At 38.0% G+C, this 27,733-nt stretch overlaps 1 protein-coding gene across 20 annotated transcripts in view; it reads right to left on the bottom strand.

Moving 5' to 3' along the window:
• Window positions 1–27,733, bottom strand: part of Pak3 (p21 (RAC1) activated kinase 3) — a 279,431-nt gene that overhangs the window by 58,336 nt on the left and 193,362 nt on the right. For 8 of the 20 annotated variants that reach the window (XM_017318421.2, XM_017318419.2, XM_030251247.1 and 5 more), the window contains 6 exons: window positions 27,121–27,183; window positions 25,523–25,567; window positions 24,172–24,325; window positions 23,313–23,350; window positions 6,258–6,389; window positions 4,039–4,204 (listed from right to left, as the gene is read on the bottom strand). In XM_017318421.2, the coding sequence (XP_017173910.1) occupies window positions 4,039–4,204; window positions 6,258–6,389; window positions 23,313–23,350; window positions 24,172–24,325; window positions 25,523–25,567; window positions 27,121–27,183 (598 nt within the window). The remainder of the gene's footprint in view (window positions 1–4,038; window positions 4,205–6,257; window positions 6,390–23,312; window positions 23,351–24,171; window positions 24,326–25,522; window positions 25,568–27,120; window positions 27,184–27,733) is intronic. The other 12 variants (XM_030251249.1, XM_011247790.3, NM_008778.3 and 9 more) reach the window with 3 other exon arrangements.

The raw sequence follows: 27,733 nt of genomic DNA, 5'->3' as shown, positions 1-27,733 counted from the left end.
GGAGACAACCATTTTGATGAAATTGTGCTTCAGAATTTAACTGCTGTCCAATTAAAATGGCGTCCCCACCCCCTGCATCCTTTACCAGCTAGTCTGTGCTGCCATCTACTGCTGGCAGGCAAATATACAAGCGGCTCTCCTTTACAATGCTTGTAACAAAACAAGATTTAAAAATGATCTCTCTCCTTAGGTCCATTATAATTTGCTTTTATAAACTACAACAAAGAAAAGGTAAAGTATGGGGACAAGTAAAGCAAAAAAAAAAAATATGTTAACCAATAAAATTCAGTGAAGAAAAACGTGATAGAAATAGCAGAGCCCATTTCCAACCAATTAAGAAACAACTCAACTTTAAAAGTATACAGTTTTAAGAAATCACTACGTTCTAGTATATGAATATGGGATTCATGTTGTGGTTCCAAAAGAAAAAATGCCCAACAATATATTTTCTGTCATATTAAGCTAAGCTGATTCTCATTACTCAGAGTTTACCCCTTGAGCATAGAGGAGGTTGGTTTGGTTTTTGTTTTTTGTTTGTTTGTTTGTTTGTTTTGTTTTGTTGTTTTTTTTCTTTGCTTAGGGTTTCTTTAAGTAGCCTTGGTCTTGCTCTGTTAGACCAGACCGACCTCGAATTTAGATATCCACCTGCCTCTGCCTCCCTCGTGCTGGGGTTAAAGGTATGTGTCACCACCATCATCTAGGTATTACTATCATCATCATCATCATCACCACCATCAACATCGAGAAGAGCGTAATAATTCTCTTAATTTTTATTATCTATGATGGTGAATTGGGAAAAAGAACTCGGAACTTAGAATGCAAGGGAAGGGGAGAACAAAGAGGAATAAGTGGCCGTGGGGCTTAGAGGGAGGGAGGTTAAACAGAGTTTCCTGCACTTCAAAATTGTGCTGACTGCCAATGCCTTTTCAAAACATTTGCTAGCATTCAGGAGTTTCCTTTATTTTCCAACAGATCCAGACAGACCACAATGAACAAGCCATTCCCAAGCTATCTGTCTGTGTAAAACTGAAAGATGATCTGTGCACTTCAGCTATTAATGATTACTTGGTCTGGCCCCTACCATCCGTATCTGAATGGAAGATGAATTGCCTGGTAGCTCTGTCTGTGGTTTGGCTTGCACAGTTTCTAGCAATCACATTCTTGAGGTTGAAGATGAGGATGATTAAGTAAAAGCTGCCATTTCTTTCTCATCCTCATAGGGTTCACTATCATGTAGGTGGAAGGGCACCCCTGTACTTCTCTGCCTCCTTCCCCAACCCTCATTCCTTTGTCTCTCAGCACAGGCTCCTCTACTACTTCCCCAAGATTAATTCGCACTTTTGATTCCAATGACATCAATGACTTCTGTGTAGGTACCACACTTACGAGATTGTCCTCAGTTATAAGCACCCTATCCTACTGGAAGATCACTCCCATTCTGTAATGATGGCACAACGGAAATAAAACAATAATTTTAAACTAATTATTGCCCTGGATATCTAACCTACTTGAATGTGTTTATTTAATCTTCAAAATAGTCTCTCATTGTATTGGGGCTATTACTATTATTGGAAGTTCAGAGAAGGTAAGAGACTTCCAAAGGGACACAGAGTTTGTGATATGACTTGGACCTCATTATCATTTCAAAGTTTGTACTCCTAATGAAACCAAGAGCATTTGTTGAGTCCCCCACTGTGAGCCAGAGGTTTTCATTGAAGTGGCATTATTATTATTATCCCAACTTTTGTGGATGAAGAAATAGAAAAAATTAAACAACAGGCTGAAACAGAAATAGCATCAGTAGGTCATTGTTTTGAATCTAGGTCTTTCTGTCTCCAGTATCTGTCTTCTTGTGATACACATTCTACAGAGAAAGTTTTTAAATGTACTTATGATTCTTACACCCATTTCATAGGTAAGAGACAGAGACCAGGCAAGGTTAAATGACTTCTTTCTGGCAGCCAGTATGCAAACACATTGAGGGGGCATAGATATGGTAGAGCATTTTGGGGCTGGAAGGTCTGAACTTGAGATGTGTACTTCCTAAGAAAGCATTTTCCATTTCTCTGTAGGTTTTCCTTGGCAAGATTCATAAGCATAAAGGAAAGCTGGCAGATATAAGTAGCCTGATTGCTAGAGCGAAAACAATTGACTCTGGACTCTAATAAAGTATAAAGTCCAATAGAGAAAAACAGTCACTTAATTCTTTTTTTTTCTTTACAATTATTCTCATTAAAACTTAGCTCTCATTAACAGTTAGTTCAGTGCCTTCTTCTGTTTGTCCTGTTGTTCCTTGATGCAGACCAAGATAAATAAGCCAGAAAGGTCCCATCCATATCACTGTCACAGTCTATAGGGAAAAACCATGGCTCAGAAATGCAATGCCTATTTCTCAGCTTTCTTATGAAATGAATAAATCAATGTTCATGACAATGAATGTGCTAAGGTTCGAAAGAGACACCAGAGAACAGTCATTTTGACTAATGCATGACTGTCAGATTTTAAAAGTCTAATGTAATCTGTCTCACAGTTCATGTCATATGTACAAAACAAAGGAAGAACTGTAGTGATTATCTGAATCACTGAACCTCATTTTCCTGAGGGTTCTTTATCTCACCCCTCTGTTTGAAAAACGAGTAGTTGAGTTATGCAAAACCGAAGTGGCTAATGGGCAAAAGTGCACGCTTTAAAGGCATAAAGATGTGAGGTCAAACTCTGCCTCTACCACTCATTATTATGGTGACTTGGTCACTTAAGCATTTTAAAATTTATATTCAGTGTTCTGTAAAATGTAGACGTTAAGATCTACCATAAGTGACTGTAGAGAAAATAATATATGGAAAGTGGCCACTCACAAAGTGCTCCTCGTGTAAGAATTATTGCGGTTGTGCTATTAGAGCAAATGATGGGCACTAAAGCTAGAAGCATATTTAATGGAGGATAGCAAAGTCAGTTTGCTAAATTGTAGCAATTCCAGGTCTGAGTGTTGACAGCTGAACTTCAACCTTGGCTGCCACAAACATCTCTATTTCAAATGACGATAGTGCTACATATGAAGCTATTTTGAATGCAGTAGACACAAAGTAATTATTCTGTCCAAATCAGAATTTTGTTGTGAAAGGCAAGGGAGGGGATGTCGCATCCTGATCCCTACCAGTATCCCTAGCCTCCATCATCTAGATGACAGCAGTCCTGTATCAGTTGGGAAACCAAAAATTGTCTTAAGCTAGCTCCTTCGTAGCAAAATGGCTCTGTCGCCATGACTACAGTGCCTCCTTGTGGCCAGCAAATGAATTTTCTCTTTTCCTTTGCTCTGCTCTGTTAGCTGAAAAAAAAAATGTAAAAAGTGACAGCCCCTTTACTCTCATTATGCTACTAAATCTTACCCTGCAGAGGAAAAAAAAAAGGAATAAGGCACTTGTAAGAGTTAAACTGAGCACTGATTACTAATATGTAGCCATTCTTTATGAATTTAATAATACAATTCATAGAACCTTGACTTTTTTCAGGGGAAAACCTATTTCTGAATCTTGAATCTTGAGTACTTTGTCAAATTGGAAAGGGCAGAAGTATGTGCGCACCAATGACACCTTGGAAGCAACTGCTGCTCCTGCCTCCCTCCCCACCGAGATAGGGGAAGCTATTTTATCTGAGGCTGCAAGTTTTCTATTGTACTCTATTGGACTTTAAGGCTGATTTTTTTTTTAAAAACTAATGTCTATCAATGGGGACCTTCTGGTATAGTCATGACATACTTTAATTCTTTTTTAGTATTGTAATCTTAAACTTACTACCATAATATATTTTGTCCTTTACATCTTCATTGACCATTTTGACCATTCAAAGTGAAAATGCTAAGTTTCTGTCAGAGTAGGACTATGAGGGAGAAAATAACCACTCTTAGAAACAGAAAGTCCTAAAAAATTACTTCGTGACATAAGAGATCCTAGAGTCCGACAAGAAGATTGGAAGATCTAAAGGATCAAGTCTCCTCCTAGTCACTGTATGAGAACTACTTGCTGATGGGAAGGCACTCACTCAGCTTCTCTAGGATCTCCTCATCCGTCATCTTGGACTTTTTTCTTTGCCGATCTGTATTCCTGTACAAAGTGGTGGAATTGGCATTCTCAGCAGAAGGTGGGATATCTTCTTTATTTGGTGCAGCTGGTGAAGCAATTGACTCAACCACGGAGCGAGTATAGATCTGAAAGACAGACATACCCAGCACAATTTCACAATTCAAACAGTAGGTAAGGAAGTATGGCAGCAAGGGACTGTCACGTCACTGTTAAAGAACATTAAGGAAAATCTTACATGCTAATTCGCATCTTGCTGCTCCTCTCTTAGTAATTCTTCCTATCTGGTTCTCATGGATTTCTTTCCTTATTTCTACCTCCGTAGTTTTACAAACTTGAAGTTACGTGTGGGATTTTTTTTTTCTGTATCATTAGCAAGTCATTGAATGAGATAATCTTGTATCTTCAAATCAAGACTTTAAAACCAGGCTCATTTAGTGTTGTTTCTTTAATTGTGCAGTATACACATATAAAACAACAATAATTATAGAAGAGGTCATGAATTTAAGAGAGAGAGAGAGTTGGGGGTGGTCATGAAGGAGTTCAAGGAGCAAGATGGAAATGATGGAAATGTGGTATTTATTTATGAAACAAAAAGTAACAAAAATTTATATTGATTTTAGGCTCATGATAAAATAAAATGATTTATTTTTATCTTAAATCGTGTGTGTGTGTGTGTGTGTGTGTGTGTGTGTGTGTGCATGTGTTTATGTGTCTGCCACATATGTACAAGTGGGGCCAAAAGAATGCATAGGGGCCCCTAGAGTTGGAGTTACAGGTGGTTATGAGTTGCCAGCACAGCTGCTGGGAACTAGGTTTCTCTAGAAGTTTCGTGAGTACTCGTGACTGCTGAGCCATTTCTATAGCTCCCAGGCTTATGTTCTATACTCTACCTCTGGGAACACAAGAGATGCCCAACAGGTCTTAGTTGCTCAACATTTTTCTAAAATTACATTCTAAATTGGACCTTCGTGTGCATATATGTGTGCAGGTTTGTATGTACTTGCATGTGCACTCACATGCATGCATGTACATGTGTGGCATGCACATATGAATGCTAGTTGATGTTACTCAATTGCTCTCTTCCTCATTTTCAAGAGACAGGATCTCTCATTAAACTGAAGATGGCCAGAGTGACTTGCAAGCAAGCCTTAGGGAGACTCTTGTCTCTACTTATGAAGCACTGGGATTTTAAGCACACACTGCTGGAACTGAAAGATGAAACTCGTGTCCTCATGCATGTGCAGCAAGCACTTTAACAACACAGACATCTCCTTAACCACAAAACGCCATTTTGTTTTATTTCTTTAACCTTGTTTTGGGCCATAGTCTTACTATATAACACAGGCTGGCCTGGGACTTTGGATCCTATCCCCTCAGCCTCTTAAATAATGGGATTAAAGGCATGTGCTATAAAATCTGTTCTAAAAGGCATCTTTTGAGTCATTTATAAACACCCACTGATTTTTTTCTTGCTTCAGTAGGATGTTACTAACAATGCTAAATATTCAAAATACATAAGTGTATACATTAGGTTTGGATGGTGTATTCAATATTGACATATTCTGTTCATTTTCTAACCTGATAGGTCTGTTTGTTTGTTTATTCATCTATCTATCTATCTATCTATCTATCTATCTATCTATCTATTCAAAATGTTTGTTAAAACTCATTATATATATGTATATGTATATATATTTACATAAGGAAGTTTTCAAACAGGTACACTTTTTATATAGAACATATGTTCTTTCATACTTCCTCCCACATCTGTTCTTTCCCTCTGCAACTTGTCTCCATCCCATTATTCTAGGTTGTTTCCCTAGAGCAGTGGTTCTCGACCTTTCTAATGCTGCAACCCTTTAATACAGCTCTTCATGTTGTGATGACTCCCAACCATTAAATTAATTTCATTACTACTTCATAACTTCACTTTTGTTACTGTTATGATTCATAATGTAAATATAAGATATGCAGGATACCTGATATGTGACACCTGTTGGGTAGCAACCCACAGTTTGAGAACCACCGCCATAGATAGTTTTACTTTCAGAATATATTATTATGTGTGCATCTATGATTATACATTTATATATTTACATACTATATATATTATACTATATATGTATAGAATCAGAAATAAATGAAAGAAGACATACCATATTTGTCTTTTTGACTTACTGATTTTGTATGCTCTGGTCTTGGTGCAATGACAGGCGGAGGTTCATTGTCATCTTCTTCCTCTTCCTCTTCTTCATCCTCTTCTTCAGATACAGGAGGAGCCAAAGGAGGTTCCGAAGCTGTTTTGGTATTCTTAGAAGAACAAATGTTTAAAGACAAGGTATTAACTTTTTGTTATTTTTCTTCAGAAACAAGAAAACAGAGATAAAATAATTAAATGTGTAGAGATAGCAACAAACATATCTTTTCACAAATGAGCACAATGATCTACATTTAGTAGCCAAGACCAGAGCACATTCAGAGATGAATTAATTTCATGATAAAATGGACCACGTTATTATCTTTGTTTTCTATTTTTAAAATCACTGACTACATTAAAAATCAAATTAAATGGCATTAGTACATTGAATATGTATTGAGTAGATTAATAATTTCCCGAATGATAGTTTGTCATGTTTTAAAGGCCTACTTTCTGTTAGCATAATAAGCATGATCATGAGGCTATATATAGCTCTGTAAATACTAAGAGCAAAGAAGCTAAGAAATGCTTCTTCCTTGTTAATCCTCATAGAAAGAATCACTCAGTAACAGACACTAAGATCCAAGGAACATGTTCTCAATTGATCAATATAACCAATAGAGAGGGTACTGGTGATTTCCAATATATGGTAATAATAACTAATAATATATATTACTACAGTACCTAATGTCCATTTTAGTTGTTTTATGTTAACACAGTGGGGAAATGGTTGCAAATTTGTGAATTTTGAATGAATTAAGGTCATGGTTCTCAAAGTGCAGTTACTAGCTCTGCAGCAGCAGCAGCATCCAGAGACTTGTTTAAAATGCAAATTCTCAGGTCCACCCAGATCTATCAACCAGAAATTCAGGCACTTGGTAGTGTATTAAAGCAAGTCTTGTAGATAATTCTGACACAAGCTCACATAAACTATAGTATAGGTTTGGTACAGACAGATATTAGACACATGAATACTGAATAATACACACATTAAAAACTGTAGCTGGTCTGAATTGACTTGTGTTGTAATAGTATAGTACATCTCAGATTCTGTAAACATGATATGAAAATGTAAATTATTTTACTAAAGCATTAACGATTTTACATTGATGTGATAAATGGCAGCATTTAAAATTTTTATATATGAGTATGAGGTATGGGTGTTGTATGATGTATGGATGTATGCACATGTGTGTGCAGGTGGGCATGCCTCTGTGTGTGTGTGTACCAGAGATCCAAGGCAGGTGTCTTCCTATATCCCTCTGATGTGTAGCAATATCCTTTGAGATACACTTCTTTCATTCAAAGTTTTGTTAAGGAACAGGAAGTTCTAATGGGAGGTAAAGCATTCCTTCTTGCTGGGAAAACTACTTAAGCTCAGGAAATAAAGGTTTTAGGAAATCCCCGAAACTAAGCAGATATACTAGGCTCTTCCTTCCTCGCATGTATATAAATAATAAGGATTGCTGAGAGACACTGGAAGCAGCAGAGACCTTTCAAACTTTCTAGAAGCCACAAAACCAGCCAAGCTGCCTGTACAGGCTCAGATCAACTGAGCCACATGGAAAGGATGTTCTACAATCTGTTGAACTGCCTGCAGGCCCTATAGTGTGGTCCAGGTTTCCAGCTTTTGTGAGCTGTCACCAATGTCAGGGTAGGCTTTGGTGATGCAGCTCTCTTTGAATCATTTCTACCCCTGTAAGAAACCCTTCACCCATGTTCCTATAAGTAGTCTTAATAAAAAATTGGTTCAAAAAGGTAAACTTTGGTATATATTTACGTTGTTCTCTCCTTTCTTTGCTATTTGGGGTAAGCAAACATTTATTTTCTTTTTCTTAAATATTTTTATTGGATATTTTCTTCACTTACATTTCAAATGCTATTCCAAAAGTCCCCTATACCCTCCCCCCTACCCTGCTCCCCTACCTACTCACTCCCACTTCTTGGCCCTGGCTTTCCCCTGTACTGGGGCATCGAAAGTTTGCTAGACCAAGGGTCCTCTCTTCCCAATGATGGCCAACTAGGCCATCTTCTGATATATATGCAGCTAGAGACACGAGCTCCGGGGGTACTAGTTAGTTCATATTGTTGTTCCACCTATAGGGTTGCAGACTCCTTCAGCTCTTGGGTACTTTCTCTAGCTCCTATACTGGGGGCCCTGTGTTCCATCCTATAGATGACTGTGAGCATCCACTTCTGTATTTTCCAGGCACTGTCAAAGCCTCACAGGAGACAGCTATATCAGGGTCCTTTCAGCAGAATCTTGCTGGTGTATGCAATAGCGTCTGCATTTGGTGGCAGATTAAGGAATGGTGTCACACAACACTCTTTCTCTCTCTCTTTCTTATTCTTTGAGACAAAAATCTTTTAACTCAACCCAGAGAAAGCTTGCCAGCTAGACAGATCCCATAGCTAAGTGCCTCTACCTCTCAGCACTGCTGTAATAATAAAAGACATGTGCACACTATTCCTGAAGTTTACATGGGTATTGGGGAACAGAATTCAAGTCCCCATGATTGCACAGAAAACACATTACCTAGTGAGCTAAGCCCTGGTAATATTTTTAATATTGAGGTTTTTTTGTAATAGACAATTTAATTGACAAATATTCATTACACATTACCTTGGCTCTCATAGGGACTCTGATATAAGTATATTACTTATTTTGAGCACATCTCTCTTCCTTCCTCCCCCCCCCCATGTAACTATTCCCCATCCCCTTACTCCCCTTGATCTCACAGAAAGTTACATTTTCTGTTTCTAGTAACTCCTACTTTTTACATGGCCAGCATGCATTCTTGCTAATTTTTAGGTTAATTGATCTGCTTCTACACAGTAATGAGGAACATGGTTGGAATTCTCCCCTTTGTTAACCACACTGGAAATACTGCCCACTGTAAATAGAGTGTCATTTTATAGAAAGCACGCCTCTTGTCAAGAATGTGTTTTGAGCTTGGTTTTGCACACTAAGTAGGAAGGTCAGAGGAAATTTCTGTCATCTCTAATCAATCAGAACATATTGTCTAGCAATAACTATATACTAGTTGAGACTATCCTTGTTTCTTTCATTTTCTCTTTTCTTTTAAAAACCATCATATCTATTCTTTAAACTTTTCATATGACATATTTTAAATTTTTTTACTTATTCACTTTACATTCTGCTCACTGACTCCCTCTGAATAACCCTCCCACAATCCTCCCCCATTCCCTCTCCTTCTCCTCTGAGTGGGTGGGGGCCCCCTAAGTATCCCCCCACCCTGGCATATCAAGCATCTCCAGGGCTAGGTACTTCCTCTCCCCACTAAGGCCAGATAAGGCAGCCCAGCTAGTAGAACACATCCCACACACAGGCAACAGCTTTTGGGATAACCCCCATTCCAGTTGTTTGGGATCTACATGAGGACCAAGCTGCACATCTGCTACATACCCATCAAAATTCTAACACAATTTTTATAGACTGTGAAAGAACAATTCTCATCTTCATGTGGAAAAACAAAAACAAAAAAAAAAAAAAAAAAGAAAGAAAAACCCAGGACAGTCAAACAACTCTGAACATTAAAAGAACTTCAGGAGGAATCAGCATTCCTGACCTCAAGCTATACTATAGAGCAATTGTAATTAAAACTAACAAACAAAACAAAACAAAACAAAACAAAACAAAACAAAACAAAAACTTCATGGTATTGATACAGAAACAGACACATTGATCAATGAAATCAAATCAACACCCAGAAACAAACCCACATACCTATTTACATTTGACTTTTGATAAAGAAGTCAAAACCATACAATGGAAAAAATGAAAGCATCTTCAACAAATGGTGCTGGACTAACAAGATGTCTACAGATAAAAGAGTGAAAATAGATCCATATTTTCACCTTGCATAAAACTCAAGTCCAAGTGGATCACGGACCTCAACATAGATTAGGATACACTAAATATCATAGAAGAGAAAGTAGGAAATAGCTCCAAAACATTGGTACAGGAAACAACTTCCTGAACAAGGACATCAATGGCTCAGGCTCTAAAATCAACAATTAATAAATGGGACCTCATGAAACTGCAAAGTTTCTATAAGACAAAGGACACTGTCAATAAGACAATCAGCAGCCTACAGATTTGGAAAGGATCTACACAAACTCTGTATCTGACAGAGGGCTAAAATCCAAAATTTACAAAGAACTCAAAAAGTTAGACACCAACAACTCAAATAACCCAATTAAAATATGCAGTACAGAGTTAAGCAGAGAATTCTCAACAGAAGAATCTCTAATGGTCAAGAAGCACTTAAATAAATGTTCAAAGTCTTTAGTTATTAGGGAAATGCAAATCAAAACAACTCTGAGGTTCCATCTTATACCCATTAGAATGGCTAAGATCAAAAATTTAAGAGATAGCACATGGTGGTGAGGGTGTGGAGCAATGGGAATGACACTTCTTAATTGCTAGTAGGAGTGAAAACTTGTGCAACCACTTTGGAAATCAATTTGGCAGTTTCTCAGAAAGCTGGGAATAGTTTTACCTCAAGACACAGCAATACCACTCTTGGGTATATACCCAAAAGATGTTCTACCATCCCACAAAGACATTTTGCTCAATTATGTTCATAGCAGCTTCATTTGTAATAGCCAGAAACTGGATGTCCCTCAACTGAAGAAAGGATAAAGAACATGTGGTACATCTGCAAAAGGGAATACTATTCAGCCATTAAAAACCAAGGCATCATGATTTTTTTTTTTCAGGTAAATGGATGGAACTTGAGAATATCCTCCTGAGTGAGATAACCCAGTCCCAAAAGGACATGCATGGTATGTATTCACTGATAAGTAGACATTAGTCATAAAAATACAGGTACCATGTTACACTCCACAGACCCAAAGAAGCTAAACAGAAAGGAAGGCCCAAGCAAGGAAGCTTAAATATCTCACTTAAAAAGAAGGAATAAAATAGTCATCAGAAGCAGATGGAGGGAGGAATCTGGGTGGGAGAGGTGATGGGGAGGGGAATGGGGGGTTCAGGATCTACCTGAGGAAGAACAGGAGACATGTCTGCAATTGGCATGGGTGAGGATGTGGGAGGCATCTCCAGGAAGATACAGAGACCTGGGATAAGGGATGCACCCAAGAATCAATAGGGTTGACCTTAGCTGTGACTCACAGCACAGCACAGGGGATATGGAACCTGAAGAGACCACCTCCTGTAGCCAACAAGAGCCCCAGAGGAGTAATAGAGACACCATCCCACCCATAAAACTTTCAACCCAAAATTTATCCTGTCTACAAGTAATGCAGGTACTGGGGAGGGAGCAGAGACAAATGATATATTTTGATCATATTCCTTTCCCTCCCCCAATTCCTCCCAGCTCCTTTACTCGCTTCCTACCCATCCAACTTCATGTTCTTTATTTTATATATATATATATATATATATATATATATATATATATATATATATACTCTGCCATGGATTCCAATTTGTGTTGCCACTACTGTATATTGAACCTGCCTTGGAGTGTGGTTGATACAACCAGTATCACTTATTGAAGAAAAGGAATGGTCCCTCTCCCAGCAGCTATCAGTTGCAAATAGCTTCTCTGCTAGGGATGGGGCTCTGTGCCTTTTTCTTCTTCTCCTACCTAGCCTGAATTTCATCTGGCTTGTATAAAATATATCATTAAATTAATTTTAGCATTCATTTTTTAATTTTAAAATGTGGTTACTAAAATATTTCAATTATACATGTTTATATTGTATTTCTGGTGAATAGTGTTATTGTGGGTATTTTTAATTTTGCTTTCTTTTTGCATAATTGTTTTTCCCCTGTTTTATGGCACTGGTTTTGCTCCCCAAGGTGTTCCTAAAGTGAATTTTCATTTCTTGAGATCAGAACACTTGAGGCATCCTATTAACAAAAATATTACAGTGAAGAACTTACATCTGTTTTGGAATATCAATATGGAAATGTTTTAATATTGTTAGTATCTACAGTATAGTAATATAGTGTAATTATATATTGGATATGAGCCAGCACAAATGATCTATTGAGAAATATACTGCAGAATTATTGCGAAAGTATTTGAAAGAACATGTGACTGCCATGTTAGATGTATGCCTAGTGACTTAAAAGACTGAAATATATGCTTATTTGATGCTGATTTTATTTATGCATACATATTTAACCCTTTCAAATTAAACTTTGATTGTATAAAAACTAGCTTACAAGGTAATGGGGCTCCCTCTGGCATTTCATGCATACTTCACTTCAGTTGGTTCCCCTGTTTTCACTGTCCCCCCAACTTCAGCACTGCTTCCTTCCATTTTCATATCATATGTGTTGCATTTCTCTCTTCAGCTTATTCCTCAGTGCCTCTTTTCTATCCCATGTGCCCCTTTCAAGTTTCTTGGGCTAAGCTCACAGTTAACTTCTAAATACACACATTTAATAATTAGAAGCTAGGATCCACATATGAGAAAGAACATGGAGTTTTGTCTTTTTGCACCTGGGTTACCTCACTTAACAGAACATTTTCTATTTCCATTGTCCTGCAAATTTCATGATATTATTTTCTTTGCAGCTTATTAGAATTCCACTGAAACACTAACCTTTCAGGGACTGTTTGATACAGAGAAAAATTGCAGTTGGATTATTGTCATCTGCTTCGATATTATGCTACAGAAAATTTTATTCTATTTCATCCCTGCTTATCAATAACACACCAGATCTTGGAGTTGAAGAGACCATTCAGTCAGTAAAGTGCTTGCCATAGAAGCCCAGGGACCGACCTAGTTTTGAGCCCCAGTAACCACATCAAATGCTGGGCATGATGACATACATTTGTAATCCCAGCAATGGGGAGAAAGAAGCTTGTGGACATGTAGCAGAATGTGATTAGGAGTCATTTTATCACTACATTCCTTTAGCAGAACACTGGCGTTTTGTTTTCGCTCAAGTCTGTGGACGATTCAGTCCCATGTTACTGCCACACAAGCAGTATTATGAATGGGTTCCATTTCTGGAAGTAGATGTTAAATCCAATCAGAGATTGATTGATTACTCCTTTGAGCTTTGTGCTACTATTGCAGCAGCACATCTTGCAAGTAGTAGCTCAGCAGCCTAGCCTAACCTGCAGCTTCTAGGTTCCAATTAGAGACACCTCAAAAACTAATCTATTCTCCTAAGGAACACATTTGAAACTGTATTATGGTCTTCATGCATTCTCTCTCTCTCTCTCTCTCTCTCTCTCTCTCTCTCTCTCTCTCTCTCACACACACACACACACACACACACACACACACATACCCCACATACACACACACTTACCAGTGTGCTAATACACAGTGGAAAATTATTGAGCTGTTTAAAAAATAAAAAATGTGAAATTCACAGGTAAATGGATGGTACTAGAAAGAAAATCATCCTGAGTGAGGTAGCTCAGACTCAGAAAAACAACTACGGTATGATTTTGCTTATATGTGGATGTATAAGTAGTTGTTAGGTCATTGATAAGCAAGGTACAATCTGTAAAACCAGAGGTTAGGTAGAGAGAAGATAAGGGACTTGGGGTGGGGGATTGCCCTAGGAAGGGGAAATAGAATACATAGATATGGATGGACACTGTGTGTGTGTGTGTGCATGTGTGTGTGTTATCAGGATCAAACAGGGATACGGAGGGTGAGGGAGTAAAGGAAACAGTATTTGGAGGGGCACATCAAACTACGAGTCATTTGAGGAGTTGTATGGAAACCTATTACAGTAGAAGCTTCTAAAATATATCTATATAGAAAGGGTATCTACAAAAACTCAGGTGACAGCAGATGCTGGCGAGGATGTGGAGAAAGGGGAACACTCCTCCATTGTTGGTGGGATTGCAAGCTTGTACAACCACTCTGGAAATCAGTCTGGCGGTTCCTCAGAAAATTGGACATAGTACTACCAGAGGATCCAGCAATACCTCTCCTGGGCATATATCCAGAAGATGTCCCAACCGGTAAGAAGAACACATGCTCCACTATGTTCATAGCAGCCTTCTTTATAATAGCCAGAAGCTGGAAAGAACCCAGATGCCCCTCAACAGAGGAATGGATACAGAAAATGTGGTACATTTACACAATGGAATACTACTCAGCTATTAAAAAAAATGAATTTATGAAATTCCTAGGCAAATGGATGGACCTGCAGGGTATCATCCTGAGTGAAGTAACCCAATCACAAAGGAACTCACACAATATGTACTCACTGATAAGTGGATATTAGCCCAGAAACTTAGGATACCCAAGATATAAGATACAACTTGCCAAACCCATGAAATTCAAGAAGAACGAAGACCAAAGTGTGGACACTTTACCCTTTCTTAGAAATGGGAACAAAACACCCATAGAAGGAGTTACAGAGACAAAATTTGGAGCTGTGACGAAAGGATGGACCATCTAGTGATTGCCATATGCAGGGATCCATCCCATAATCAGCTTCCAAATGCTGACACCATTGCATACACTAGCAAGATTTCGCTGAAAGGACCCAGATATAGCTCTCTCTTGTGAGACTATGCCGGGGCCTAGCAAACACAGAAGTGGATGATCACAGTCAGCTATTGGATGGGTCACACGGCCCCTAATGAAGCAGCTAGAGAAATTACCCAAGGAGCTAAAGGGAACTGCAACCCTATAGGTGGAACAACAATATGAACTAACCAGTACCCGGAAGCTCTTGTCTTTAGCTGCATATGTATCAAAAGATGGCCTAGTCGGCCATCACTGCAAAGAGAGGCCCATTGGACTTGCAAACTTTATATGCCCCAGTACAGGGGAACGCCAGGGCCAAAAAGGGGGAGTGGGTGGGTAGGGGATTGGGGGGGTGGGTATGGGGGACCTTTGGGATAGCATTGAAAATGTAAATGAGGAAAATACCTAATAAGAAAAAAAAAAAAGAAAGGGTATCTAAATGGAATTACTAAATAATGGGAAAGATGAGCTCCAGTTGGACAGCTCTTGTTACCTAAGGAAACTTCCAGTTACAGAAATGAATTACATCTAGCCAAGTTGTTCTCCAAGGGAGTCCCATGGAAACCCCCAAACAATGCAGGCTATTGATAAGGCTGTTGGTTGCTCTCCACAAATTGATGGTAAGGTCCTATGGTTGAAGATAACACCTTTGAACATAGAGAAGTCATGCTGATGCCGACCCAGAACCTTCATCCCTACTGACACGTGTTTGTGTTACTAGAAAGTGCTCTGTCTCCTACCAAAGGAGAGAGGTAAACACTGATCCAGCTACAAAGCATTCCCTATATAATGGTGACCTGCTTGCAAGATGTGCTGCTGCAATAGTAGCACAAAGCTCAAAGAAGTAATCAATCAATCTCTGATTGGATTAAACATCTACTTCCAGAAATGGAACCCGTTCATAATACTGCTTGTGTGGCAGTAACATGGGACTGAATCGTCCACAGACTTGAGCGAAAACAAAACGCCAGTGTTCTGCTAAAGGAATGTAGTGATAAAATGACTCCTAATCACATTCTGCTACAGGTATCGATCAGTATCTTGCTCAGGCATCATCAGAGAAGATACCTCGTGAGGTAGATGGGAACAAATACAAAGACCCACAACTGGACAATATGCAGAGTGAGAGGTCTCAGAACACTGTGTACATGTATGTGTGAACATGTTCACAACTATATACCACATACACTCACATAAACAAAAATGAGCTGTAAAGAACATTAGACTATAGGATATATCACCAGATTCTGTACTCAATACATAGTCAGCAGTTTAAAACCTAGATAATACAACAGTGCTTGTATTTTATTTTCCACCCAGGATACTAAAAGATGCCAAACCTTTTATAGAGTATTCAGTTCCTGTTCAATAGCTCAGATCCCATTTGACATCCAAGTACATACAGAATGAACACTGTGAACTATACTCTTTCTATAAAGTGACTGAGTGCCACTGAAGTGAGTCTCATTGAACTTAAGGGTCCAATTCAGTTCATTCAACCAACAGAAACCTTGTCTTAAGCGCACAGCTTTGTAGACCAATTACTGCTACTTGAATTATCAGCCTTTCAAAGTTAAATTATCCAATAGGAAACCTAACAGCTTCCAAAGGAAATCTGCTTCTCTCCTAAAATAACATCCTACCTTGTCTTTTTAACTACCCATACATCATTAAGCATACAATTAATCTTAAGGTTTATATTAGCATATATTACTTATATAAGATAATAGGATTCATTTTGACATTTTCACAATGCATGTCATGTAACTGTACATATTCATATCAATTCTTGTCTTCCTCTTCTTCCTCCAGCCCTCTTTTTCTTCCCAAATATTCTGTCTACATTCATACCTTTTCAAATATAGATTTTTCATGAGAAGAGCATGTGATGTTTGCCTTTTGTTCCTCATCCTTTCCTTCTATGTCCAAATAATAAAGATGTCTAGAATTCAAAACCAGTATTCATTTCCATTGCCACAACTCACTTTGGCCCTCATTATTGCCAGTCTGGAAGCAGACATTATTTTTTTAACTAGTCAACCTTCATCTACTCTTACCTTCTGTTCTTAAGTTTGGACACTTTTTGTTTAATTACTCTTCATTAAAGCTTAAGCATTAATCGTCTAACTGCACTAATCAAAAAACCTTGCATTGCATACAGAAAAAGCTAGAATGCTTAGAATTCCATGTAAGAACCTCAGAGAGTTGGCCCCAATTTAACTTTTGAGGTTAAGCTCTGTGATTCATTCCCTTGCATAATCATCAGTCAAACCCACATATCTTGCTCCCTTGCTCTCTTCACCAACATGATTTTTCTCCTGCCTTTCTTTTTGTTTAGAATACTTGTCACAATTTTCATACACCCATTTTTCATTTGTTCTTTAAGATCTTGTCTAAATGTCACTTTTTATATGATATATTTTCTAACTCAACATCCATCAAATATGTATCATATTTCTATCTTATAACAAGCACTAAACTTCAACATTTGAAAAGAAAAACTTGGTTCTTTTTCTCTTGCCACATCAATGCAATGTCTTTCCTGTGAATTAACATAGCAAGTGGATACACTTTATGTTACATAATACCATCCACACAGTAATATAAATCTTTTTGGTCTTATTCATCTTTTCCTAAAAGAGTGAACTCCAAACCTTGTAAAGGCTTATATAAGGAGGCATTTGACAAACACAAGCTAAATAAGTGAATATGTAGTTATTTTCATTTCCATAGAGCAAGATCATATATTTTTTTCTAATTTAACAGAATATCACTTTTATACAGACTTATTTTTCCATTTTACAAAAACAAATATAAAGAATCTCAAAAAGTTTGCATCTCAAGAGAAAATAAAATGCAGTGTATACATCATCCTAGAGAGTTGTCATTTAAAATAACTAACATGCCTAAAACATAAAACTATTTTCACTCATAACTGGTCAAAGTACTGACGATAAGCATCAGTGAGTGCTCAGTTGCAACTGAGGGCTCTGTATCAACGCCCTCTGCCAAGGCTCAGGGACCTTTATAGAAGAGATGGCAGAAAGCTTGTAAGAGCCAGAGGTCAGGGAGGACCAGATCACAACAGTATCATCTGGATCGGACAGTACCAGGGTACTTGTGAACTCACTGAAGCTGTGGTTTATCTTCCCCAGACCTGTACTAGATCAAGCCAGTCAAAATATTCTAGCAAGGATGGGAAGGGATTCATGAACTCCCACCTTTAACTGAGGAGCTAGGGAGAATTGATGGCTTCATGGAGAGGAAAAGTCAGTTTTCTTTAAGAGTGTGGCTCCTAGGAGGAACTGCTATGCTTCAGTAGATGGCCCTGTATGCTGAAGTATATGGGCTACACAAATTAGAGTCAATGAAAAGGTTATTCAATTTCAAAAAAGGAGGGGGCATGAAACTGAAGGTGTAGGGATTTTGGGAGTAGATCTGGGAAGAGTCAAACAGAGGGATTGCAGGTGAGTATGATCAAAATGTATTGCATGAAATTCTTAAAGAACTAATAAAAATATTTTAAGAGATCTATATATTTACCAGGCTATTCATGATGGCACAAACATAAGATTAAATTAATTGAGGTGAAGTAGGTGTTGGTTGTAGGTTGTTGCCATTTTTTCCTAGTTGCCTGTTTCCTTTCTGTTTCTGTTGTTTAAATTGCAGCCCAGGATGCTATTATGTCAAAGAAGGAAATTACTGATCAAATATAAGAGCCACATTTTGTTCCCTTTGAGGGAGTATGAGCAAGGCACAAATATGGCCATGTACAGGTCTCTTATGTAGAGATACTGAATTGTTTACTAGTGCTGCCATCTGCAAATAAGATTAATAATAGTAACAGCTTATATTTAATGCAGAGCATATGGTAGATAGTGTAGTATAATATATTTATTATCACATTTAATATTCATACAAGTCCTAAGAGTTAGACACTATTATCATTCCCGTTTAATCTTGAGTAAAGAAAAGCTCAGAGGAAAAAGAGGCCCAGAATAGCTAAACTATTTCACAAATACAGTCAATAAGTAGAGGAATAAGATTAAACACTATGCTCAAATCTTCACATCTTATTTTCTTTCTTTTTATTCTATGACTTTTGTTGGCGTGCATGCATGCGTGCATGCGTGCATGTGTGTCTGTGTGTTTGTATGTGTGTGCTCGAGATTGAACCAAGCACCTATATATGCTAAGCACACATTCAACTACTGATCTACATCCCTACCCCTCTTCATTTAATTTTTAATTGTCATAAAGTATATAACATAAAATTACTCTCTCTCAAGCAACTCCTGGTGTATACTTAAGTAGTGTTAAGAGCAGTCACATAACTATATACTCACTCATCAGCACCCTTTCACATTCCAAAATTAAAACTTTGTACACATTAAACAGTTCTACATTCTCTTTGGCCCCAGATCCTGGCAACCATCTTTCAATATAAATGTAACCCCTCTATGTAATTCCTATGATTGGAATCATGCAATATTTGTCTTCTTATTAGTGCTTTTTTTTAAAAAATTTTTTTAGATCCTCTGGATTCGCATTGTATCCTGTTCAAATTTTTCTTTCAAAATAATGCTGAACAGCAATCATACACTTGTTTTTAGTACATTTTTTCCTTCTTCTGCTTATGGATATTTGTTTGGCTTCCCTCTTTTGGCTATCAGCTGCTACAAACAAAGGCGGACAGAGAGTCTCCCAAATACCTAGCTTTCTCCTCTAAATATACACACAGAAGGAGAATAGCTTAATTATATGGCAATTTTATTGTGTATCTTTGAGAAGCTGTCACACTATACCAAAGCTTTAACCTTTACCCTTAATTATTTGTTGGTATTGCACTGGCTGTCTAAGGTGACACCAAGTCAGCATTTACTCTCTATCAAAACAACAAGCTTGGCTATTTACAGCTCTGCATAAATGCTTAGATGACTTCCACCCCTATGGACTCAAGTAAGGCAGGGAATAATTTCTATCAGACCATCAAAATAAAAATTCACAAAACAAGAGCCCTCACTCGTAACCATTTTCTCTCTGATGTATATGACTGTTGTTTTACTTACTACAGAATCTCCAAGGACTTGGTGCCATATTTTCTGGGTTGTCCTCTACAAAACTCTCAGATTTTGAGGAAAATCATTTCTTCTCATATGCCTCAGTTTTGAAAAATAAATAATATACATAAGTGTAGTGTTGTAATCCTAATAAAATAAGTTCATGTCTCTGAACTTCAATGTACTCATCTTTAAACTGTAAAAAATGGTAAGTCTTGCCATGAATACACAAATATTACTAGCTCATATTGCAAGTAAAATTTGTAATTATTTAGTAAAGTGAAATTACTATTTCAGTAAAGATAAATTACTATTAATATGATTATTATTTTCAATCCTATCAATATGAGACATACAAAATTATCGGCCCACACAAAGGCAATTATATGTGAATTTGTTTACGTTTTATGTGTGCAAGTGTTTTGCCTGCATGCATGCCTGTATGGTACTGTGTGTGGTAAATGGATGATACCCTAAGTGAAATTGTATTGTTGACATAAGCATGGCCATGACAAGAACCCCAATGCCTCAGACCCATGAGAATGGCAAGGCCTTCTCCTGGTGCAAGTATGGAGGTTGACAGCATGTGCAGAAAGTTATCAATGACCGCATCCTCCCTATGGATAACTGCATCCTGAGACTGATCTCCTACAGAGACCTCCTACCAAGATTAGCTAGCCTGCCTCCTTGTTCAGCTGTGTGTATCCTAAACTTGCCTCCTTATTCAACTGTATATAATAAACAGGGTGGGTTTCCAGGTTATGGATGCATCTCTATCACAGCACACAGTTTACTGGACCCATCTTTTGTGAACATGCTTCTCATTTCTTAATTCCTTATCACCACAGTCAGGTTAATGCCAAAACCATGCCTGCAGAGGCCAGAAGAGGGTATCAGATTCTGTGGCATTGGAGTTATAGATGGTTGTAGGTGGCCATGTGGGTACTGGGAATCAAACCCAGGTCTTCAGGCAGAGCAGCTAGTGCTCTTAACCACTAAGATATCTCACCTATCTTGGGTTTAAATAGGAACATTATATGTAATATGTAAGAACTATACATAGAGATAATGAGATCTGGGGGTATTGGTTGGTTCATATTGTTGTTCCACCTATAGGGTTGCAGAACCCTCTAGCTGCATATGTAGCAGAAGATGGCCTAGTTGGCCATCACTGGGAAGAGAGGCCCTTTGGTATTGCAAACTTTATATGCCCCAGTACAGGGGAATGCCAGGGCCAAGAAGCGGGAGTGGGTGGGTAGGGAAGCAGGGCCGGAGGGAGGGTATAGGGAACTTTCAGGATAGCATTTGAAATGCATATAAAGAAAATATCTAATAAAAAGAAAAAAATGAAAAAAAAAAAAGAACTACACATAGTCTGGAAAGCCTTGAGTGAGTGAACGGTGATACATTCCTATCTTAGAATATTGGATCAATACAAGTTGCAAATGAATGACACCTAGGACAAGGGGTGTTCCCAGGAGTCTGTAGGGGTGACCCAAGCTGAGACTACTAGCAGCTGAAGATATGACGACTGAAGTGACCACCTTCTGTAGCCAGGCAAGACTTCCAGTGGAAGTAGGGTGACACCAACCCACCCACAAGATCTTCAACTCAAAATTTGCCCTGCCTACATGATGCACAGGGATAAAGATGGAACAGAGATTGAGGGATGGACTGCTCCAACTTGAGACTCACCCTATAGAAGAGAGCCAACCCCTGACACTATTAATGACATTCTGCCATGCTTACAAACAGGAGCTTGGCACAACTGTCTCCTGAGAGGCTTCATCTAGCAGCTGATGGAAATAGATGCAGAGACTCTCAGGCAAACATCAAAAGAAGCTCATTGCATCTTGTGGAAGGGTTGGGGGAAGAATTGAGGGGGCCAGAGGGGTCAAGGATACTATAAGAAGACCTACATAGTCAACTAACCTGGGCCTATAAGTGCTCACAGAGACTGAACCACCAACCAAAATGTATGCAGGGGCTGGACCTAGGCCCCCTACATGTTTGTAATACATTTGCAGCTTGGTCTTCCTGTGGGTCCCCTAACAATTGGAGTGGGGGCTGTCTCTGACTTTGTTGCCTGCCCTTGAATCCACATTCCCTAGCTAGGCTGCCTTTCCTGGCCTCAGTGGGAAAGAGTGACCTTAAATGTGTACCTGCTGCAACTTGATATGTCAGGGAGTTTTGGTACCCATGAGGGGAGGAGAAGGCAAGGGCATAACAGGGGGGAGGGTTTGTGAGGGTGGGGCTGGAGGAGAGGAGGGAGTGGGGCTATAATCAGGATTACAGTAAATAAATGAAAAACAAAAAACAAAACAAACCAAACACAAGATTGGTGACTAATAGGGGCTAGGTTGAGAATTGATTATGGTGGGAAGCACTCTACAGGAGTACTGGATGTCCTATAAACCTTGACTTTCTAATGTCTGTGCCAAGTGGCCTTGGCTGTAAGTTTTCATGCCATTTCAGGAGCGTTTACTATTTCTTTTTCCATCTGAGTAAACCAAAAATAATTTTCTCATTAAGGAGGAATCTCATGTAGATGATGCTGGTAACTTTCCTAAGGGACTGCTGAAAGAGCTCCAGAGAATGCCTCTCATCCTTATTTCTCCTTCTAAAACAGGAAAGGGGCTGGTAAGGTCCCTCTTACCAGGAGCATCGTGTCACTATTATGATGCGTTTGCACATGACTGCCCAATATGGGAATGTTGCCGAGAAGACTATATGTTTGGGCTGTCTTTTCCAAAAATGTGTTATGGTAAATAGTGGATACTTTGAATATAAAAAATTATAGTGCCTTTCAAGTTTTAGCTGGAAGTACAATGATAGTGTAGTATTTCCACAAATACCACAATATAGTCAAATATTTTCCTATAAAATAATTTTGTTAAATCTGTGAATTCTATACAACTTGTGATACTATATCACAAATTATATATTATATATATCATATTATATATATTATATGCACACGTACATATACATACCTATATACATACATACATACACACGTATATTAGTTTTGTTTTCCAGACATGATTTCTCTGTGTAACAGTCCTGACTGTACTGGAACTCACTTTGAAGACCAGACTGGTCTTGAAATCACAGAGATCTGCCTGCTTCTGCCTCCAGAATGATGGAATTAAAGGCATATGCTACCACACCCAGGACAAATGTTATATATTTTTAGACTGGAAAACTGATTGTAGAGATAGTAACAGTGGTGTATACATTTACAAAACTACAAGGTACCTTTCATAATAGATAAAAAGTATTTATAAGTATATATTATTAACTATATATAGTAAATATATGAAATTGATATTTATGCTTCTAAGTTATACTTTTTGAATCTGCTTTTTAAATTTATGTCTGAAAATTGAATATATGAAACCAAACATAATCAATTATATTGTTAGATCTTGGGTTACAATGATTGTGAGAAACTGTTTTTAATTTTTGACTCACCGACTGATGTGCTGCTATGTATCCATGGGCACTTTTATCTGAAAAGTCAGAAGAAAGAAAATCACCTTTGTTTCATAAATCCTACCTAAGAAACAGCTCGTCATCAATTAGAAGGGAATTTTAGCATTAACTCTATGATAAATGGCAAGTTTCTGTTCTCTAAAATATCTCATATTAGGTCCTAACCATATTTTCAGCAAGTCCCTTTACAAATCTTAATAAACGTCTCATTTCTGCTGGAATAAAGATATAGTATTTCCTCCTTTCTCTATATGCTAATTGATTTGCTCTATAGAGCCAGCCCAGATTACTTTTCTTTTTTTTTTAACTAAATGAACTACATGCATAAGAGCCAATGAAGTCACAATTTGGGAATAATGCAGATAGGTACACACCAGCAAATGGAGTTGGAACTTGGGATTAACAATGCCATTGCAGTAAGACATTGATGGTTTCCTTTTTTCCCCCAACTTGGGGACCTGGTGAAAATAACCTGGTAAGCACAAAAGCTCTCCTACATTGTTATGACACAGGTGAATTAATATATATCCAGAGATAATTGTTCATCCTTATATTCTTACCTCATAACCATATTTAAGACCTAATGCAAAATGACGGACTATTCATACTTATGAATAGATAGAATTGTGGTTGCTGATCATTGTTCCAATAAACATTTTCCAGCTAAAAACCAAGCTTCTAGCATTGATGTCAGAGTCCCACCCCATCAGTAGGTTTACTTACACTGAAGTCATTTGCCGAAACTACTGAAGCTGACTTCAATATGCTATAGTTTGGCCTCATCAGGAGGCTCTGAGAACTGGCCCATTCCCCTTTAATATCACAGAATTTCCCTTACCTCCTGACGTAAAGCTCATATATTTCTGGTTGTTGACCGTTTCTTTGGAGTCGTAGAACTTGAGAACATCAAGAACAGCTTGTGGGTTCTTCTTCTGTTCCAGCTTTGTTATGTTGGAGGTTTGGAGTAGTCGTGCCCATTGCTCAGGAATTCCCTGTGGACAACCAAAGGGAAAGAACGGCTGCTTAGAGCATTTGTCAGAAGCACGTGCATGTTCCAGTAAAGTTCCGCACCAAGAAGCCCATGCTACCTGTTGGATTACACTTGGGAAACTGAAGGTACATTCTAGATTTAACGTTAGTAACGTAATAAATGCAAATCATTCTCTTCTCTAATCAAAACACATAGGTAAAACTAGGATCCAACTTAAAAAGGGTGGGTGAGAGTATGATTGTGATAAAAACAAAAAGCGCATGAAAATCACCTCCATATTGACTCTGCTCATCCATGAAATGATGTTTACAGCTTAGCTTATTTTTTTTTTTCTGGCGACTCAGGGCAGACATAGCAAGACTTCTCTAAATTTTTGCACAGTATAGTATAGTGCAGATCAATGTTTTGTTTTGTTTTGTTTTGTTCTTTCATGACTGGAGTATCATAAGCTTTTTTTTTTTTAAGGTATCATTTAAACAGAATATCCAAATAAAAGGAAAGCCTCACCCTTGGTCAGTTTCAACTTTTTGTTTACCAAATGTAATTTGGGGTTTCTAGGGCTTTATAATGAGGTCAAATTGGGAGGAGCAAAGCTAGAATTGTGGAGGAGCAACGACCACTGAAACCCTCAACCGTAACATTTATGCTGCACTGAGTATTTTTCTTGCAGCTTTCTCCAGGGCATGCCTTCCTCCTTTCCTCCCCCTCTCCCTCTCTCCCTACTTCATTGGCCACATAGAAGTTGGGGACTATAAAACCATATCAAAACCTTGTGAGAATTTGCAGTAAATAATATCAAGCACTTAGAACAGAGAGGGGGAATGTTGAAAAAAATAACCAAGGAAAATTATTCAAAATTCCAGAGAGGTTTGCTTTACACCAAGCATTCAGTATTCTTTCCTGGACTTTCAACCTGCAGATTTTGCAGTTTGCAATTATCCAACCTCCAAGAACAGCTTGGAGAGAGGAATGGATACGCTATTGCTGAAATGCATCCAGACATACTTTAGATGGCTTTGTCCCATGAAGTCTCGGCAAAACAATGTGTGACGTGGGCCTCCAGAGTTTGGGAATGACAACAAAAAAGTGAGATAAGCCAAGCAACGACTCTACTGCACACACATGAACCTGCTACTGCAGTGCTATGACATCTCAAAGAAGCACTTTGATGCAAGCTTCTTTTGGGCCTGTGACGCACCTCTGGGAGCTTCCCTGGGCACATCTGTGAGCCATAGAGATCTGGCTGTAATGGACGTAAATAAAGAAAGAAAAGAAAGTTAAAACAGAATGTGGGACAACTTAGAAGGTGGGAAAAGATGAAACCAATGGGTCTGAATGGGGGTCCCTTTTAAAGTGGGGCAGTTATGGATATAGGGGGGTACTGACTAGACCAGGGACAGGATTGGATACAGATTTAAGAGAACAGAGAAAACAATAGTGTTCCAAAGTTTGCATATATAATTCCACTTTGGACCAGATGGTTCCTCCATAAATAGGCAATAGTAAAAATTACCATTAAGTGATTGGGGAAATTACCAAAAAGCAGCAACAAGAATTTGGAGGGATAAAGGATGGCATCATGAAAATTTTCAATAATAACTTGTAAGTTGCTTTTATAATTGGGTCATTATGGATAGCCAATGGCCATGGGATAAACGTACGAATTTCAGTTCCCAATCCTGGTTATCTAAGTTTCCATTTCATATTGAACTTATCTATGTGGCTAAAATTCAAAGGATGCCTGTATAACAATATTGATCTATATTCTTCTGTACTTTGTAGCTGAAGTCATGGGTGGCTTAAAGGAAATGATACTAAAGCCATCCTTCCAAAGCCAGACACTATGCTTAGGTTTAGTATGCATTTATATCAGGGAACGGGAAAACATTTCATTTCAAATTTTGCATGAATAATTTCCATTTAATGATATAGTTCCAAACCCCACTTCCCACAAATAAGATCAGATATAAAGTAACATATTTTTCTAATTTAAGATATCTCAAATGCTAAAGAAACATGCTTTGACCCAACTGCTTTGATTTGGGATACATGTCCTTGATTCCTGGCATTTATGGTTATTCCAAGCACAGTGAAACAACACTTTTACATGCATTTCATCACGCAGTTTGATGCTAAAGCCTTAAGCCAAAAATTGGAACTCAGGAGCCCATGCATGATCCCAGTTCTGATTCTAAGTGCAATTAATAGCATTTGGTTAATACTATAATGGCCAAAGGAGTTATTGAATGTTACAAATCCACGTATGCATTGCACATAACCACTAAAGCAGACTTCACTGGCATGATCATTGCCATAATCATTAGAATATTTATAGGCATTATACATTCCCATGGCACTTCAAAACTTTTGGAAAAGTTGTGTGATAATCACTAGACAGCAAAAAATGCTGTCAGTTGAAGAAGTTCCTCCAGATAATGCTACTTACCACATGACTACAATGCTAACATAATTTCTCTTTTCTAAGGTGAAACAAACTAGTTTCTCAATGAGACCTGATTACTGTAATTTGAGCATATGGCACAATGGCACATAATCAGATAGTCATCTCACTACTCCAAATTGAGGAAATAATCTAAAAAGTTGGACCTAAATGAAGACCTAAGAGTCTGAGCATCAGAAGCAGGAGCACATATTGATGCCTTGTAGAATATACAATCACAAGTGGGTGTACATCAAGCTGGGGAGTGTCCAGTGTAGCCCAGGAGAATGGCAGCATGATATAACAGGCCAAGCATTTATCATATCATAAAAAATGATAATTTATATCACTCATACCATTTTTCCCTCTGATTGACTTGAAGCGACCGTCACAGGTCTAGAGGTCTGGAAAGGGGAGTTCTGAAGTATTTGGGACAAAAATGGCAATATAATGGGTAAGGACTTGTAATAATTTAATCCCCAAATCTCACCTCCCATCCTAATTTTAGCTTTAGGGTCCAAGTGTATGCCCATGTAGGTATACAAGTTTATATGAGCTAACTAGCCATTAGGGTAATCACCAATCAACATATCAAACTGGTGCTCAATTATTCAAAAGAGCAGGTTCTTGTAAAACAACTTCACTACAATTCAACAAATTGCTGAGAATTCAACAATTATCAAATTTCGCAATATTATTTCCCACAACAGACAGTAACCTAATAGTATCTATGGCAATTAAGACTCAATTTTAAATCCTACCAATAGAAGTGTTAGAGGCTGATTACTTTTGTTAGTTTGAAAGTTAAACATACTACAATATTAATTGGAAATTGTAGGTTAAGATAATAAAGAAGGAAGAATTTGTGATCACTTAAAAATGTATATAAAAGTAGCTGCAAAAGATCACCAAGATGATAACAAAGTACTTCAAATTTCTCAACTTGTCGTCTGTCTGCAAGGACAATGA

This window comes from Mus musculus, chromosome X (assembly GCF_000001635.26).
Source record: "Mus musculus strain C57BL/6J chromosome X, GRCm38.p6 C57BL/6J".
NCBI classification, from domain to species: Eukaryota; Metazoa; Chordata; class Mammalia; order Rodentia; family Muridae; genus Mus; species Mus musculus.
The sequence above is the reverse complement of the archived record's forward strand: the minus strand, read 5'-3'. Positions and strand labels throughout refer to the sequence as shown.